This window comes from Myotis daubentonii, chromosome 5, assembly GCF_963259705.1.
Source record: "Myotis daubentonii chromosome 5, mMyoDau2.1, whole genome shotgun sequence".
Classification (NCBI taxonomy): Eukaryota; Metazoa; Chordata; class Mammalia; order Chiroptera; family Vespertilionidae; genus Myotis; species Myotis daubentonii.
The window spans coordinates 29934436-29953176 of NC_081844.1; the positions used below are offsets into that span (position 1 = coordinate 29934436).

An 18741-nucleotide genomic window follows, 5' to 3' on the forward strand; every position below is an offset into this window, starting at 1 on the left:
CACAAACCTCCAAAAAAATGTCCCAATATATTTATTGGAAAAATAAATTCACGTATGAGAAGATCCACACAGTTCTCAAACCATGTTGTTCAGGGGTCAACTGTATTTATTTATGGCTGGGATTCAGACTTGAGGCAGCAGGTCCAGTATATCATTCCACTTCATCCTCCCCACCCATTTTGCAGATGAAGAAACTGAGGTCACAGCAAGTGACGGAGCTGAGATTTGAACTTGTTTGTGCCTGAGTCCAAAGTCCATGCTGCCCCTCCTCCCCTCCCAGCTGGACACTCACCTCAGCATGTTGAGTTTCTTATTTAGGCTGTTAAGTCTCTTCCCTAATGGAACTAAGATCCAGTGTCAGGTTGGGAAGAGAACCAGGTATCCCTTCTTTTGAAGTACTCCACAGAGCAGGGCTCTCAGGCTGGCTGGACATCAGCAGTCTTTGGGTCAGAAGGTCTGGCTCGCCCAGAGTAGAGTGTGTCCCGTGATGTGACGGGCACACCTGAACCCTCCAGCACATGGAACTCAACCTCCTCAAGAACTACAGACCCTTGACCTGAGAACGTCTCGGACCCCCATCTTGGTAGTAGCCCTTGATTTGGAATATGCATCCACTTTGGAGGCAGATCCAGACTTCCATGTGTGCGATGAGTAGGTAGGGGACTGTACTACTTCCCTGAGGGGTGCTACCCCACAGAGACAGCAGGTCAGGGTCACCAGATAGATGTGTCCTTGAGGCCGAAGGAGATGCCCAGTGACTTACAGCCCAGTGGCTGAGTAAATGCAGAAGTGGCAAGTTTAGGAGAAAGAAGTTCCCTTTTGGATTTGTTGTGGCACCTTAGGGGCTCCCAGGTCCGGGAGGCAACTGGAAATAGAACCTGGAGTTGGGCAAGTGGGTGGTGTTAAAAGTTGTGGTGAGGGTGACGGAGTTGGGGCAGGGGAGGACCACGTGGGACAAAGAAGGGGCAGGGCAGGGGGCTGAGAAGGGACCCTTAGAGCAGCAGTTCTCAACCGGTGGGTCACAACCCCTTTGGGGGTCGAACAACCCTTTCACAGGGGTCGCCTAAGACCTTTGGAAAACACATATATAATTACATATTGTTTTTGTGATTAATCACTATGCTTTAATTATGTTCAATTTGTAACAATGAAATTGGAGGTCACCACAACAAGAGGAACTGTATTAAAGGGTCGCGGCATTAGGAAGGTTGAGAACCACTGTCTTAGAGGAAAGAAGAGACCAGAAACAAGAGCACAGAAACCCAAAGAGCCATACCAAACATTACAGAAAGGTCAAGTTCAGATGAGCCTGGAAACTGGCTACTAAGACCTTGGTTGGGGAGAACTGCGGAGCTGTCGTGAGAACATAGATGGAAGAACATGAGAGGGAGGCAAAGATGCCAAAACAACACAGACGCCCCAGACCCTGAGCCAGCAAAGGGACTAAGGCATGGAATCATGGTGGCGATGGACGTGACTCTAAGATGGCATGATGGAACGTGCTGCGAGCTACAAGAATGGGACCTGAGCAGAAGGCAGAGGGCAGCCTGGTCAGCAGGTCCTCTGTGGAGACAAAGGCTCTGGGACACATGCTCACACCCGGATCAGAACTTTGGGAAGGGCCAGAGAGTAATAGGCTCTGCCAATCTGTCTCGACAGGAAAGCCACCATAGGCAATGAATGATGGGAGGAAGAGAGGAATAGAAATGTTGGGGTCAGGATCTGGGTCGATGGAGGGACGTGGGCTGAGGGGAAGGGGCAAAGGGCATGGGGTATTGCGTAGTGGGGTGCAGGCTGAGAGGTAGGGAGAATAGGCTGTGTCAGAAAGTGGGTGATAGGGGGTTACAATTTGAGGACGTTATCTGTGGAGCAAAACCTGTACTCTATGAGATTTTTCTCCCATAGACACGTGCAAATATGTAAACATAGGCGTGCCACCCTTTTTACAGTAAGAATCACTGATTTTTTCCCTACTGGGACTAGTCAACATTCAATTTAATAGAAAAATGTCCCTAGTAAGAACGTGGCAACAGGTTGTCTAAGTGGTTTGGGACATTTTTCTCGTATTAGCCTGTGCTGTACGTGTGTACATGCACATGTGTTTGTGTATATGTATGGTTTCTATATGTGTTTGTGTGTACACATGTGTGCATTCATATATATATATATATACACATTGTGTTGTGTGCACACGTTTGTGTGTGCATCCATGAGCATGTGTGTATGTGTTTGTGTATATATGTGTGAGTGTACAACACTTTCTTTGCTCACTTTCTCAGCACAAAGCGGCTGACAGTTGGTCTCCCACACAGCCCCCACTTCCCATTTCTTTTGATGTGATGAACTTTGGGGCACCTGCCCCCAACCTGGGGAGAATTTTCATGTCCTGGACACCAAGCCTTGTGGTGTTTAAGTTTTTACTAATTAGAGCTGGTATCAGAAGCCTGCCTAAAACATTTGCTGGGTGAAAATGTCAGTGAAAGTTTTTTAATTCCCATTTTCCCCTGAATACATGGCATTGTCACTTGCAACTAAAATCAGATCCCATTTAAGATGAGGTAACCAGACCTGAGCTTGGACAGTTTACATTAGTAGTTGAATGTGCTATAAAGAGGGAAATAAGAGAGTGTTCCCATTAGGACAGGAGGAAAGGCAACTGTCCCATGTGACCGAGGATGACAGCCTGTGACTTCAGGAGCCGACAGGGGCCTGGCTTCCTTCTGCCCCAAGCCCAGTTTCCAGAGCTTGGGCCTGGTCCTCTGCTGGAAAAAGAGGGAAAGTTTGGCTGCTGAGAAGAAAACAGGAATAGATGCCCAGTTCTTACCAAAAGAAAAAGGAATTTGAACTCTGAAGATACTTTATTCCAGAGAAACTCAGGGCCAGCTCTGATCCCTCAAAGTCCACACTGCAAAAGAAAAAAGTTAAGACTTGCCAGAGGAATGACAGGATGCCCCAAAAGTTTAGGCAAAGGACTACTGGATTGCCCTTGCTGGGAGCTGGAATTGGATTCTCTTGGAAATGGTGGGGAGCCTCTAAAAGGTCCCTTGTTTTCCCCTCTCTAATCGCACACTAATTGTCTGACAGATTGTAACAATTTCATGTCCAGGTCACTATAGTCCCCTCTTTGTTATTCTTAACCTGTCATTTCACTCAAGTGACATTTATCCAGCTCATTTCTCAGACGTCGCATGTTTGTTTAAATGTCGCATGTTCATTCGGCACAATCCTGCCCTCCAGGCGACATTGGCAGTGTCTAGAGCAGTGATGGCGAACCTTTTGAGCTCGGCATGTCAGCATTTTGAAAAACCCTAACTTAACTCTGGTACCGTGTCACATATAGAAATTTTTTTATATTTGCAACCATAGTAAAGCAAAGACTTACATTTTTGATATTTATTTTATATATTTAAATGCCATTTAACAAAGAAAAATCAACCAAAAAATGTGTTCACGTGTCACCTCTGACACGCGTGTCATAGGTTCGCCATCACTGGTCTAGAGAGTCAGGGTGGGCAGGGGGTGCTCCCAGAGGCCAGGGATGCCTCTCAGCACCCCACAGTGCCCAGGACAGAGAATGTCCACCTGAGACGCCTGCATTAGTGTCTGCTGGGTCTGCTGGGCCAAGTGCGAGAAAGGACATGGTTTCTACCATCATGGACTGTGAAAGCATCCACTTTTCGGCAAGGAGAGATGGAAACTTAGTTCCTCAAACGTGGGAATCTCCTCTTGGTGCCTAGAACGGAGCAGGGCTACGGTGAGGGCTGGCAGGGGCTTCCCGCAATCGGGGACAGTTAAGACAGAACCTAAACCACTCAGTACTTGCTCCTTAGACCCGGACTCAGATTGAAGGGGGTGCAAGAGAGGGTATGGACCTGATTTTTCTGGTCACTGTAAGAACACTGGGAATATCAGTACAAGTGTCGTGAGACCCAGGTTTGAAAGAACTCCTGAGAGTGTTCTGGACTTGTTGCTGCTTGGTCATAAGAAATTAATTGCCTTTTGGGGGGAAAATGAACCCAGGTGCCATCCAGATGCCACCAAGCAACAGGAGAGCAGGAACTGATGGCCTGAGGAGACCTGTGTCTCTCCCCAAAGTAAAAGTAAAAGGCTGTGTGGCTCTCCAAAGCGGAAGTTAATTAGCCAATCAGAAGGAAGGGAACTAAAAAACGCTGTGTGCTCTTCTCTAATTACCCAAAGATGACCAATGTTTTCTAAATATCTGTCAGGCAGGTGGTTCCTCCGCTTGGCATATGAAAGAACGAATGAAAGGAGATTGCTTCTGGTCCTGGTGAGTCAGTGTCAGGCCAGGAGCGGGCGCAGAGATTGCCCTCAGCATTTCCTGCATTTCCTTTCCTGTCATTACTGGTTACTAGGTAACCAGAATATTTTCCTGTAAACAGAAGTCTCTTTCCTTTGTGCCCAGGCAGATTCATTCATGGAGGCCGCAACCCAGGGCTGCTGACCATGGGTCTGCCATGCCCCCTCACATACCTCAGCACATGTCCTCACTGGTGGGTGTTGTTGGCAGCATCTCCAAAAAGTCAGATGTGCCTTCTAGACGCTGGTGCCTGCCCAGGAGAGGAAGCTACAGCAATGAGGCTGTGCTTTCCCACTTATTTCTCCAGTCTGCTCTTATCTTGGACCAGATGACAAATGAAAAGTGCCCCGCTTATAAACAACACACCAGGTGTGTTTCTGAGCAACCAGGAGCTTTGGGCCTACCTGCCCAGGCTGGGTTGTGTTTGAGGCCCCTCTCCATTGTGTTGGTCCATCTAAGGCCTCTGGACCCCAGTCTAGAGGGGCCACAGATGAAGGGAATCAGAGAAAGAATGCTTGGGTTCCTGCCTTGGGAAGAAAAACAGGAGAGAGGACAAATGAATGTAACAGAGACAGACTGAATGGCTCCCAGTTCTTATCGCAGGTTTACGTTCAGAACAGAAGCACAGACATGCATTCATATCTATGAGACTGTTTTAGGGTGATCTTGATCACCAAGGAGCCTGACCCTGCTAAGTAGGAACAGAGGATTCTCAAACTTCATGTTGAATGTGGCCAATTGGTTCCCTTGTCACCTCTCTTCCCCTGCTGCTTCATGTTCTACCAGGTGGAGTCACTCCAGCCTCATACCGCTGGAACTACTGCTCTTCAAGGGCTACTAGCATGGCAAACCAGCAATAAAACATTCTTGCATTGTCCTGGCATAATGGCTCAGTTGGTTGGAATGTCATCCAGTACATCAAAAGGTTGTGACTTTGATTCCCGATCAGAGCAATACCTAGCATGCAGGAGGCCACCGATCAATGTTTCTCTCTCTCTCTCTCTCTCTCTCTCTCTCTCTCTCTCTCTCATTTTAGCAGTTTAATAGCACCTCAATTGGCTTTCTTTTTATTTATTCTTCTTAGGGTTCACTGAGCCTCTTGTAATTGTAAGTTGATACCTTTCACCAAATTTAAGTGATGTTTAGTCACTCTTTAAATTTATATCTTCCCTCTCTCATTCTCTCCTTTTCTTCTGGCACTCCAGTTACATGTACATTAGACTTCTTATTTCTCTTTATTTTTTTTCCCCTCAGTTCTTTTGATTGGGTAAATTCTATTGATCTATCTTTAAGTTCACTGACTCCTCCTTCTGCCATCTCTGATAATCAGCTATTAAACATATCCAGAGAAATTTCCATTTCGGTGAAATTTCTTTTCAGCTCCAGAATTCCTTTTTTTTTTTTTTTTTTTTTTTTTTGTTAATCCTCGCCAGAGGATATTTTTCCATTGGTTTTTAGAGAGAGTGGAAGGGAGGGGAAGAGACAGAGAGAAACATAAATGTGAGAGAGACATCAATTGGTTGCCTCCTGCATGTGCTCCGACCAGGGCCGGGGATCAAGCCTGCAACCGAGGTATATACCCTTGACTGGAACCGAACCCAGGACCCTTTAGTCTGCTGGCCGACTCTCTGTCTACTGACCCAGTCTGGCTTGGGCTCCAGAATTTCTATTGGGTTCTTTTTTATAGTTTCTCTTCCTTGGTTGAAATTCCCACATGTTCATTCATTGTACTTATAATTTCCTTAAAGTTCCTGAGCATATTTTTAGTAGCTGCTTTATCTGCATCACTTGGATTGGTTTTCTTATAATTGACTCCTTTTTTTCCTCCTTGAGGATGGATGACAGTATCCTATTTCTTCTCACAGCAACAGTTTTTATTGGGTCATAGACATCATGAAAAATATGTTATATTATCTCTGGATTCTGCCATGTTCCCCTGGTAGCATGTAACTTGGCTGGGCTCAAACTCTGTCACTCCTGCAGTGGGCAACAGCTGAAATCTTTTCTTAGTGTTTTTTTTTTTTTCATCTTCAAGCTGCTGTTTTTTTCTCCAAGGTCCCTGGTGTCTCCCACACACATGTGTGGTTTAAAGATTTGGGTGTGCTCTGGCCAGTGTGGCTCAGTTGTTTGGGTGTCATCCCATGCACTGAAAGGTCGCTGGTTCAATCCCCGGTCGGGGCACATGTGGGAGGCAACCAATCAATGTTTCTCTTTTGCATCAACATTTCTCTCTCTCTCTCTCTCTCTCTCTCTCTCTCTCTCTCTCTATCTCTATCTCTCTCTCTCTTTCTCTCTCTCTCTCTCAAATCCATAAAAACATATCCTGGAGTGAGGATATAAAGAAAGAAAAGATGTGGGTGGCCTCTGTAGTTGCATCTGGGGGCTCGTCCCCTCTGTGCCTCTCTCTCTTCCAGGATTCTCTCCCAACATTCTGAATTTCTCCTCTGACACTTCAACACAACAAGCTGCTGCTTTCTGCTACCCTAGCATTTGTGGATTGGGGTGGTCCCCAGGGCCAAAAGCCACAGAGTTGCTGATCTGACCTTGTGACAGTGGTATTTCAGGGGTGAACTCCCGGCAGTTCTGCCTGCTTTGGTCACCTTCCAGTGACTTTATTTTTTAATTTAAATTCTTTATTGTTGAAAATATTACATATGTCTCCTTTTCCCCCATTGACCTCTCCCTGCCCACTTCCACCCCGCAGCATAGCCAGTGACTTTAAATAGTTCTTTTTTCAAAAATATTTTGCCCATATTTTATCATTGTTATCTGTAGGAGGGTTAGTCCAACCAATCTGCCCCACCATTACAGCGCTCTTTTGCATGTCTTTTAAAAACCTTTCTAAAAAATCCTAAACTTTGATGCGCTAAGAGCCTTTGATGAATGAACCCCCCTTTTTTTTTATTTCAGAAAACTGGATCAGCTTATGTGCAACCTACAGCATTATCTCGGGTAGGTAAGGAAGGATTCCATGCTCTCTGCAGACTGGCGTGTTGTGTATTAATATATCGGAGCAGCCAAACTGGCTCACACAGTGTGTCAGTCTGTGTGTCTGATACTAGCATCAAGGGAGGTGTTCAGGGAGAGTAGAGCAGTCAGTCTCCAAAGGTCACTACATTTCCCAAAATAGTCCCAGACATCCTAAAAGTAGATTTTAAATTTTCTGAAGCCTTTATGAACTTATTTATATTTTCCACCTGTACTGCCTTTTGAAATATGAATCTATGTATTATTTATTATCTGTCTTATATAATTCAATATCAGATGTTATACTGGGGAGTTACTAAAGTGTTCATTCATTTGATCAGTATGTATCAACTGCCTGAGTTGTGCATGACACTGAAGCACTACACCAAAACTATCTTGTGGTATGCCCTGGTCCCTACTGGTTCCTTGTGCTCCTCATCTTATGGACCCCTATTTGAGTTGGGGTGTGTAGGTAACACAGACTGGGTGGCTTGAAACATCAGAAATTTATCCTTTTGTAGTTCCAGAGACTAGAAAGTGTTGGCAGGGTTATGATCTCTGTAGGGGAGGATCCTTCCTGCTGCTTCCAGCTTTGGGGGGCTCCCAGCAATCCTGGTTGTCTCTTGGCTGGTAGCTACATCGCTCCAATCTCTGCTCTGTCTTCACGCGGCCTTTTCCCTGTGTGTCCTTTCTGTCTCTCATAAGAACTCTGTCATTTGATTTAGGGCCCGCCCTAATCCAGTATGGTCTCATCTCAATCCTTACCTTGATTATATCTGCAAAGACACTTTCTAAATAAAATCATATTCTGAGATTCCAGGTGGACATGAATTTGAGGAGACACTATTCAATGCACTACAACTCCTCAAAGTTATCTGTCCATTGTGCCCAAACTCCTGTCTTAAGTTTTAAAGGCTACACCTGTCTTCTGGGGTTCCACGGTTTGGTGAATTAGCGTGACTTCATAAGCTTTAGAGCACCATTGTTGTCATTTCAGCCCAGTGTTTGATATTTCCATTTGTCTTTAAATGTTAGCAGCTCCACCCTCTAACAATCTGAGTTGCCCTCTGCAGCCCCCTCCAGCCCTGCCCTGTTGGTGAGATATGGCCACAAGAACTATGCACTAGATCAGTGATGGCGAACCTATGACACGCGTGTCAGAGGTGACACGCGAACTCATTTTTTTGGTTGATTTTTCTTTGTTAAATGGCATTTAAATATATAAAATAAATATCAAAAATATAAATCTTTACTATGGTTGCAAATATCAAAAAAATTCTATATGTGACACGGCATCAGAGTTAAGTTAGGGTTTTTCAAAATGCTGACACGCCGAGCTCAAAAGGTTCACCATCACTGCACTAGATCAAGGGCCTGTGGACCTCCAGGTTTTAAATCAAGACAGTGTGATTTTTCTACCCATCTTCCAAAAACACATCACTTTATCACACCCAGGTTATGTGGACCGAGCACCAGCAACCTTTGCCCATGGCCTGTATTTGGAAATAAAGTTTTATTAGAATACAGCCAAGATCATTTATTTACATGTCAACAAAGGCTGCTGTTGTGCCATGATGGCAGTGGATCGTAGTTGCCACAGAGACTAAATGACCAAAATGTCTCTGGTCCTTCACAGCAAAAGTGTGCTGATCCTTGTCTAAACAATATAAGCTGAACAATGCAATCAACTCAGACAGCGCATAGTAAATAGTGTGTTAAACCAGGGAACACGTTAGCATGAAAACTCCATGATACGGAATAACTTGTTTTCTGGAAAGTGTATTCTGGCCACAGTAAGCTGAGCCATGTACTCACTCACTATCCATCCCCAACGCTCTCACACTAAGGCTTAGACTTTGGAATAAAATTATTTCTGCCTCTGGAACACAGAAGTGATCTCAGTGAAGTCAGCTTTCTCACTTTGTTGCTAGTAAATTCTTTTCACAAAGTGTTCTAGTCCACTTATCTCCTCCTAGTGTCACTGAAGTTACCCACTTCTTGACTTGAAATGGGAACAAAGTGGTATATAGAGTGTAAATTACTGATTTAAGTGTTAGGGAAAACTGTAAATAAGAGACCTCGGTTAAGCAATTTCCAACAGAATATTCCAAAGGTCAGTTCTGTCAGGAAGGAAGAGAGAGTTGGAAACACAGGACTGGAAAGCCATAATCTTCTCTGAAAAAGGCAAATTAAGGAGGAGGTGCCAGTCACCATGGGGTGCTGGGGACATCTAGTGTTGAGAACTGAGTCAGGCTCACAGGAAACAAAGATGCCACAGACACAGACCACAGATCTATCCAGTGGCTCTCATGGTACCAAAGGCTTATGGACAGGGGACTAGAGAAAGTCATGGAATAATCTGTCAATAAAGATGAGATTAAACTAACACATTTGGATTCAAACACACACATATCCGTGTCTACTTCCCTTCGGCAAATTATTTTATTGTTACCAGTTGTTTTCTGCACTAAAAAAAAAAAGGCTTTGAAAAAAAATTTTTATATTCATTCCTACAGCTGGGAACTCTTGGGGTGATAGAGAAACATGCAAGTTCTGGCACTATATCCTAGGCACTGGGATGTGTGCTGTGCCATTCAGGCCTGCATGTGAGGCAGAAGCCAGGAGACTCCACTCTTAGGGGTGGCATGCTCAGAACTGGGGCCAGGACAGGATAGGGCCTGCAGAGCCACCTCCTCTCTCTGCAGTTTGTGTATTGCGCTGCCTCTCAAATGCTTAAGGTAGCCAGTAGTTTATTTAAAATTGAAGACAGTTTGACTTTCTGCATTTTATAGAATGGTTTTGTATCATTTGCCACTTTGTTCTGATATTGAGTCTTTTGGTAGAGAATTTTAAATCTGCCTATTACAAGACATATGCATCTGGCTACAAAGAAATACATTCTTATGCTTTCTTGTGGGCCAAGATCTCTATGTGCAGAGGGCAATTTTGACTTACTGTTGACATTCCTGAGGACTTGTACCCAGCCCAACACAGTGTTTCTTAACTGTGACTGTACATCACCTTTTTTCTCCCTAGGTCAGTGGTTCTCAACTGGGAGAGAGTTTTGTCCCCAGGGGACACTGGATAATGTCTGGAGACATTTTTGATTGTCACCACCTGAGGAGGGGGTGCTTCTGGCATCTAGCGGGTGGGGGGTCAGGGATGCTACTCAACACTCCTCAGTGCCCAGGAGCCCCCCAGACAGTGATCCAGCCCCAGTGTCACAGGGCCAAGGGGAGAGACCCTGCCTGAGGAGAATCATTTGCCAAGCTACCCAAACAGAAAGCACCCACCAGGGGCTTTTGGCTTGCTGGGTACATGAGTAAATAGTTCCATGAGTCCTGAAAATAGTTCACGCTGATCAGCCTGGAACAGGGACAAACAGTGACCACTGTCCCCGCATGTCTCTAAGGAACTCCTGCAGGGCTACTTTCTGGTTTAATATTTGGAAGAACAGTCCCTGCCCCCACCCCTCTCCCTTTCTTTGGAACAATTATAAAACCTATTCCCCGTTCTTTACCCAGCCTGGCCGGATCCCTGCTCTGAACCTGGAAGGCTATCGGGAACTCCCACTCGCCTGTCCTGTCTGCATCTGCAGTTGCCTCTGTGGGCCTCATGACTGCAGCCCTGCCCGCTCACCCTCTCTCCGCCTCTCTTCAGAACTGAGCATGCAGAGTTCAGAGGGTGCAGCGGACTCACCAGCTTCTGTGGCTCTGTGCTCATCAGCGGCCGCCCAGGCGCCTGTGGCCCAGCCAGTGCCAGCCTCCCCGCAGGTAACAGACCAGCCCGGGAAGATCAGTGTGGCCAGTGTGGTTGCATCCACTGTGGTTTTGAAAAGCACTTGACTCAGCAGGGAGGAATCTGTGTTCCCCTGAATTGCCTTCTCAGCCCAAGGTTAGAGCTGTTGAAATAGCTGCACCTTCTCTGTCTCCCCCACCAAATCTGACTTAGTTTGTTCTTCTCTTTTAAGGGAAGTTTTCTTCTACCTTGGGAATGACCTTTTTACACAGAAAGACTTTATGGGTAAGGCAAATGATAAGTGAAAATTCTCAGTATTGGTTCACAATTGAATCTAGCATTAGAATGGATATATTTAAAACTAGAGCCTCCCCCTAAAAAAAAAAAAATTTAAAATAAAATAAAACTAGAGGCCTGGTGCACAAATTTGTGCACCAGTGGAGTCCCTTGGCCTAGCCTGCGGATTGGGCTGAAACCGGCTCTCCGACATCCCCCAAGGGGTCCTGGATTGTGAGAGGGTGCAGGCCAGGCCAAGGGACCCCACCAGTGCACGATTGGGGCCGGGGAGGGACGCAGGAGGTTGGCCAGCAAGGAGGGACCACAGGAGGGCTTCAGGGTGTGTCTGGCCCATCTCGCTCAGTCCCAATCGGCCAGACACCAGCAGAAAACTAACTTACCAGTTAGAGTGTCTGCCCCCTGGTGGTCAGTGCGCGTCATAGCGAGCGGTTGAGCAGCCTTAGCATATCATTAGCATATCACGCTTTGATTGGTTGAACAGACGGCCTGACACTTAGCATATTAGGCTTTTATTATATAGGATTTGTGGAGAAAATTTTTACATTAAGGCTGTGTCAAAATAAAAACTAACTCAAAAAGATATCTGTGCCCCTTGTTCATTGCAGCATTATTTATAATAGCCAAGATATGGAAACAAGCTAGGTGTCCATCCAGACAATTGGGTAAAGAAGATGTGATACATAGATACAATGGAATATTACTCAGCCATAAAAAGAATGAAATTGTGCATTTGCAACCACATGGAGGGACCTATAGGGAATTATGCTAAATGAGATGTCAGACAAATACCATATGATCTCACTTGTATGTGAAACAACAACAAAAACCCACACATTAAGCTCATAGATAGAGGACAGATTGGTGGTTGCCAGAGGGGGCGTGGAGTGGGTGAAATGGGTCCTGCTATGGCCACTGTGTCTCTCCCAGGTTCCAGGGCTTCCGTCCCTGCTAGAGATACATCCAGGTGCCCCCTCTCCCCCTTGGCAACATCCACACCCCACTGCCTTTCCCCTTCTGTCCCCACATACACTGCTGCTCAAAGCTGAGCCTCCCCACTGCCTGTGCAGGGGACTCCCTTTCCTCCAGCACCCTCTCCACAAGCTGTGTTTTGTTCCCTGAACAATGAACACCCCAGGCTTCCTTGTCAGAAAGAGGAATTCTTGCAGCTCAGTTCCTATGGTGCATTGTCCATGTTTCCCCTCTCAGCCCTCCTACACTACCCAACACAGCTTCCCACTAAACAGACACAGATGTATTCTGCCACCAGCTCCACGTGGCTCTGAGCACTGGAAATGTGGCCAGTGTACCTGTGGAACTGAATTTACAGCTTATTTAAATAGAATGAAATTGAAATGGCCACACGGCCACACAGCTAGTAGCTGCCGTATTGGACAGCTCAGCTTTAGAGCGTATGAACGCAAATCCTTAATGTTCTTACTTACTTAATCGAGGTGAAATTCACATCATGTAAAATTCACCATTATAAAGCAAACAAAGAAGTAGCATTTTTCATATATTTATCACTCCCAAAAAAGAAACCCTGTCTCCCATAGCAGTCACTCATCCCCCTCCCCAGCCTCTGACAACCATAAACCTACTTCCTGTGTCTGTGGATGTGCCTGCTCTGGACATCTCACATAAATGGAATCACAAGGTGATTTTGTGTCTGGCTTCTCTGAGCATTAGGTGTTCAAGGTTCATCCACATGCAGCACCTATCAGCTTTCCTCCTTTTCAGGGCTGAGTCATATTTCATTGTGAGGAGAGACTACATTGTGTGTATCCATTCATCCATTGATATTTGCACCATTTATGTTCTTTTTGTCTTTGATCGTGAGCTCATAGAATGCCTGGTCCCTGTTGACCTCTTTTTATACGGTGGTGTTTAGAAGGCAAAGCACTGCAGAATCACCACGACCAGTGACATTTAGGGTCCACTTTGGAAAATCACAGAATTGAAGCCCCAGCTTTATGTAAACAAAATACTCCTGTTTCTCTTTTGACTCTGGCGTTCATTTGGTCCTTCACATTTTCAGTTCTGTGTGTCCAATAAAGCAACAGCAGGCCAGGCGGCAGTAGCTGTGTTGGTATTCTGTGTTTGTTTTCAGGCCTAAGCTCTGACAAGTCTGAATGTCCCTCTCTCCTTCCCTTTTAGAGGGTGCTGGTCCAGGCAACGGGCTCGGCTTCCAAAGGGGCCCAGATGCAGCCAATCTCCCTCCCCAGAATCCAGCAGGTGCCACAGCAGGTAACCACAGCACATGTGATCTGGAGGCCTCTCTGTGTTATGTATTCTTTTCTGTCATTGCTGCTCCTTCTTTAATGTCTTCAGTTCCTTACCAGAAGGTTCTATGTTTTTTAAAGATCTTTCACTTCAAACAGTTTTGCAGCAAACCAAGACAACTTTGATCTTTCATTCATTCAGAAATTCAGTGCGTGAGACATAAGCCAGCCCCTTGATATAGCACTGGGTTCTGAGCTAGACATGCAAACAGATAGCAAAGGTTCTGGATTATTAGGAACACAGAACCTCCTGGGGAGGCAAACCCCTCTGCAGGCAAGTGTTATACCTTCAGACGAGAGCCATGACCAAGGAAGCGCCTCTTGTGAGATTAAATTATCTGGGAAGAAACCTCGAAAGTGTGGGCTCACCCACCAAAGAACAGCACAGACCATCAGCTCAGTCAGTCAGTGGGATGTAGGACAGTGGTCCGCAGCCCTTTTCTGGAAAAGGCCAAATAGTGCCTTTTTTTTGGCTTTGCAGGCCAGGTAGTGTCTTGCACAGCCACTCAACTCTGCCTTGTCTCTAGAAGCAGCCATAGATGTAAAAAGAAGGGGCATGGCTGTGTGTCAATAAAACTTTATTTACAAAAAACAGGCAAGCCAGATCTGGCCCAAGGGCCGGCTTGTGCTCTGAAAGATGCTGAATTAAATCTGTGCAGGATCCTGCCTGAAAGGGAGGGACCATGAGTGAAATAGAGAGATGACCGAGACCCCAGAGTACACGCTTCTTTCTTCAGGGGTTCCTGTTCAGATGAGCAGTGTGTGTAGGAGGAACCAGGGGAGGCTTATGGGGTCAGGGAGAAACAAAGGTTCTGAGCAGGCCCAGAAGGGAACCTTAGCTCCTCGAGGGAGGGGAAATGGAGGCTAATGTCATGATTCCAGAAGCTTCCCCCCTCTGTGGGGCTGGACCTGCACCATCACTTTCTCTCTGGGCAACTCAGACTTGTGGAGTGACTTGTGCATTTCACTCGGTCCCCTGAGACAAAGCCCACTCAGCATGGTAATCCCTGGACTCCCGTGATAGGCTCTTAGTCCAGGAGTTAGCGTGTATGAGTGTATCCGTGCTGGGTTGTCCTCGGAGGTGGGAATCAGCTCCACACACAGGCCTAGAGAAAGGTCACGATGGGACCCAGCCTTTAATTTTGTTACCCCAAGATGAGGTTGAATTAGGCATTGGGTAAGGTTCCCTCTGTGGTGAGATTCTGAAGTCTTCCATGCAGAGCTCTGGGCCTCTACCACCAGAGCCAGCATCCCTTGTGGGCCATTAGCTGAGGCGCTGCGCTGACAGGGACCAGGTAGGGCTGTTCTGTGGTCCTCCCATTACCCTCGGTCTACATCTCTCACTCGAGGCCCATTGCTTCTTCTAGTTCTGCTCAGACCTTCACAGTCTCTCCCCAGTGTGGCTCCAGGACCCCTGCCCTCCTGCTGGGGAGAGGCACCAGGGCCACCCTAAGGGGGCATGAGGGGGAACATGTAGACAGTGACCAGCTTGAGCCCTCTGCCCTGTCCTTGGGTGTGGACGACAGGTCCAGTGCTCAGAGGTTGGCATTCTGTCCATACTCTGATTTCCACTGTCCAGCATTACCAACCCTTTTACACAGTGGCTGGCAGGGCCCAGGGCCTTCCTGGCTGTCGATTTGGCTCCTTCCCCCACGGAACAGGCACCATGGACTTGGCTTCCCTCAAGCATAGCAGTGGATCAGGACTGCCTCTCCTATTTCTTTCAAGACGTGCCAACTGTCATGCAGTACTTAATGTTAATAAAAGGCAGTCCAAGTTATTTTCAGCTTGAATGATGGAAAATCATGAACAAGTAGACTATACTGTGTGTAACACGAAATATCTGATGTTTCAGGTCCAGACTGTGCAACACGTGTACCCATCCCAAGTGCAGTACGTGGAAGGCGGAGACGCCGTCTACACGAATGGTGCCTTGTACGTGGTTTCCCCTGCCCTCGGAAGGGTCCTCACAGAGAACCTCAGGCCACGTCTGGAACCTTCCTTCACGACTCTCCCACCTTTTTCCTTTTGGGGATGTGTTTGCACAAATCCCTCCCCCTTATCCTTTGGGTGCTATGTTGGAACCATTACTGTGGTATTAGGTCATCACAGTCCTATGGAGATTTCAGAAATCATACACTTTTGTAGTTTTTACTTCTAGAAAAGGTAGTCTTAAGAAAAACAAACCGTAACCCAAGTCTAAAGATTCAGTCTTCACAATCCAGAAGCCATTTCTATCTCTGCTTTCTCCTCCTGGCCTTTGTTAACCTCTGGCTTTTTATGATGTTGATATGACTTGATTTTTTGTTTGTCAGGGACTTATATGGTTTTCTGCTTGTGAACTATGTAATTCTTGGGGCAGAAAATAACACATTTCTCAGGAAGCTCATTGGACTCAAGACATAAGTCCTTTTGCTCATTTGATTTCGACAACTCCCCTTTGAAATTTCAGGGATCAAGCATGAGAGTGTGGTTGTGGTTAAGGAGCTGTGTGAGCTTCTACAGCACAACACTGAAGGTTCTAATACATACACAGACACATGTGAGCGTGTGTCAAACCCATGACATCTGAGCAAGGTGTGTAGATTGTACCAATGTCGAGTTCTTGGGTTCGATTGTATTACAGTTATATATGATGTCACTGGGGGGTCAGGATGGGAGTGCACACCTCCCAGAGGTTGGGGCCACCTGCCACCTAGGGGGGCCTTCCCTCAGGACAGGTCGTAGCCTTTAGTTACCACCAAAAAGAAACCATTACCAGCTGCCTTTTGCTATGGCCAGCATTACTGGAGTGGAACTTAAAACTTTATGGGATGACATACATAGTTAGCTAAGCATTTAATCCAGATGTTAAAGTAATATTAGACAAATTCTTCATATCACTTAGAAATTTCTTTTTATTATGCAATTTCATTTTTTAACCTTTTTTGATAGAATCGCAGACTTACAGGAAGTTGCAAAATGGGAGACCCTTCACCCAGTCTCCCCCTGTGGTGACATCTTTTTTGAGTATTACTGTAGGACAATAGCAGGAAAGTAACACTGCGACAGAACTGTTAACTAGCCCATGGGTCTTATTCCATTTCACCAGTTTTGACTCCTGTGTGTGTGTGTGTAGTTCTGTGCCATTTTTTCTCGTGTAAATTTTAAAAAATATATTTTTTTATTGATTTCAGAGAGGAAGAGAGAGGGAGAGAGAGATAGAAACATCAATGATGAGAGAGAATCATTGATTGGCTGCCTCCTACACGCCCCCTACTGGGAAGCGAGCCCGAAACCCCGGGCATGTGCCCTTGACCGGAATCGAATCTGGGACCCTTTAGTCCGCAGGCCGACGCTCTATCCACTGAACCAAACCAGCTGGGGCTCATTTCACATAACCATAATAAGACACAGAAGTGTTCCATCTCCATGAAGGAGCTCCCTCATATGACCCCTTCATACCTAGAATTTTTAAATGATCAGTTTTTGATGAGTCCGCATGTGATCCTGAATATTTTCAGACGATTGCTTTGAACTCTGTGCTGCATAGGCGTTTGGTGTCTGACTTACCCCGAATGTTCAGTCTCATCAGGCTTCCACTTTGACATGAAGTTTTGCAGGATTCCTTCCAGACTCAGAGGAGGCACATTCTCTCTTTCTGACAGGCGGACGGCCTATGCCTATAACCCCGAGCCTCCAATGTATGCCACAAGCAGCGCAGCATCTTACTTCGAGGCCCCGGGCGACGCCCAGGTGACCATGGCAGGCTCCTCGCCGACAGCAGTCCCCTCCCACAGCATGGTGGGCATCACCATGGATGTCGGGGGGAGCCCCATTATCTCCAGCACAGGAGCCTATCTCATCCACGGGGGGATGGACAGCACCAGACACTCGCTGGCCCACACTTCCCGGTCATCTCCAGCAACGGTATGTACGAGGCTCGCGGGCAACAGGACCCTGGATAGACTAGCAGTAGAAGGAGGGATGGTGAGCGGAAGGCAGCTGGAGCCCTGGAAGGGAGCCCTGCCAGCCCCAGCCAGGCCCTGTGACCCAAGGCAAGTCTCAGCTTCTTTGAACCTCAGTTCCTCCACTGGTTTAAAAAAAAAACACAAAAACGTTAATCTTCCATCATGGGCTATTACGAACACTGCATATTTGTAAGAAGAACTCCATACCTGTATGTGCTGCTGCTGATGTCATCATTATTATCAGCCTCTGAGAGGCTTAGGTCTATCCACCCATATGAAACTAGACTGAATAAACAAGAGGAAATTTCTCTTAGGAGCTATGCCGAATTGCTCCCGCCATGCTCCTGTCCAAAACAACATCTGCTTTAAAAACTTACCTTTCAAAACTCTAGTTTCCATATTTACTTTTACTTTGTAAATAAATACAGAGCTGTGTGACTTTCCTGTGTGTACAGCCCTGAGTTTTGACACACTGCACGTTTGTGTAACAACTGCCGCAGTCAGGATCCTGATGGTTGGTCTCCCCTAAACTCCCTCCTGGTATTTGCAGTCATGACCACCCCTCACCCACAACCCCTGGCACCCACTGACCCTTTCTCCATCACTAGAGGTTTGTTTTTCCGGGACTGTTGTATGAACAGAATCATTCAGTAATGACCTGAGTTCCGCTTCTTTAACTCAGTGTGGCGTCTTTGAGATCCAGTCAGGTTGTTGCATGAGCCAGTAATTCCTCCTCCTTCGTAACGGAGTAGTATTCCTACCTATCCATTCACCAGTTGAGGGCAGTTGGGGAGATTTCCAGTTTTGGGCGATTATGAATAATGCAGCTATCAGTCCTCACCGACAGGTTTTTGTATGGACATATGTTTTCCTTTCTTTTGAGTAAATAGCTACGAGAGGATTGCTGGTTGATACGGTAAGTGTGTATTTAACTTTATCAGAGATCACCAACAGTTTCCTCCAGTGGCCGTACCATTTCACATTCCCCCAGCGATGTGTAAGAGCGCCTGTTGCTCCACTCCTCGCCAGCACTCCTTGTTGTCGGCATTTTTTCATTTTAGCCATTCTGATAGGTGTGTAGTGGTATCTCATTGTGGTTGTAACTTGCCTTTTCTTAATTGCTAATGATGGTAAGCAGCTTTTCACGTGCTCATTTGCCTTGTATATGCTTTTGGTGATGTGTCAGTTCCAG

General features: G+C 46.3%; 1 protein-coding gene across 21 annotated transcripts in view; it reads left to right on the top strand.

The window, feature by feature from the left end:
- RFX2 (regulatory factor X2) overlaps nucleotides 1–18741 on the top strand; it is a 90669-nt gene that overhangs the window by 35346 nt on the left and 36582 nt on the right. For 6 of the 21 annotated variants that reach the window (XM_059696961.1, XM_059696960.1, XM_059696962.1 and 3 more), the window contains 6 exons: nucleotides 7229–7270; nucleotides 10946–11058; nucleotides 11256–11308; nucleotides 13475–13564; nucleotides 15455–15534; nucleotides 17247–17508. In XM_059696961.1, the coding sequence (XP_059552944.1) occupies nucleotides 7245–7270; nucleotides 10946–11058; nucleotides 11256–11308; nucleotides 13475–13564; nucleotides 15455–15534; nucleotides 17247–17508 (624 nt within the window). In that variant the 5' untranslated portion in view covers nucleotides 7229–7244. Of the gene's footprint in view, nucleotides 1–7228; nucleotides 7275–10809; nucleotides 11059–11255; nucleotides 11309–13474; nucleotides 13565–15454; nucleotides 15535–17246; nucleotides 17509–18741 lie in introns of those variants that run through there. The other 15 variants (XM_059696967.1, XM_059696964.1, XM_059696972.1 and 12 more) reach the window with 11 other exon arrangements.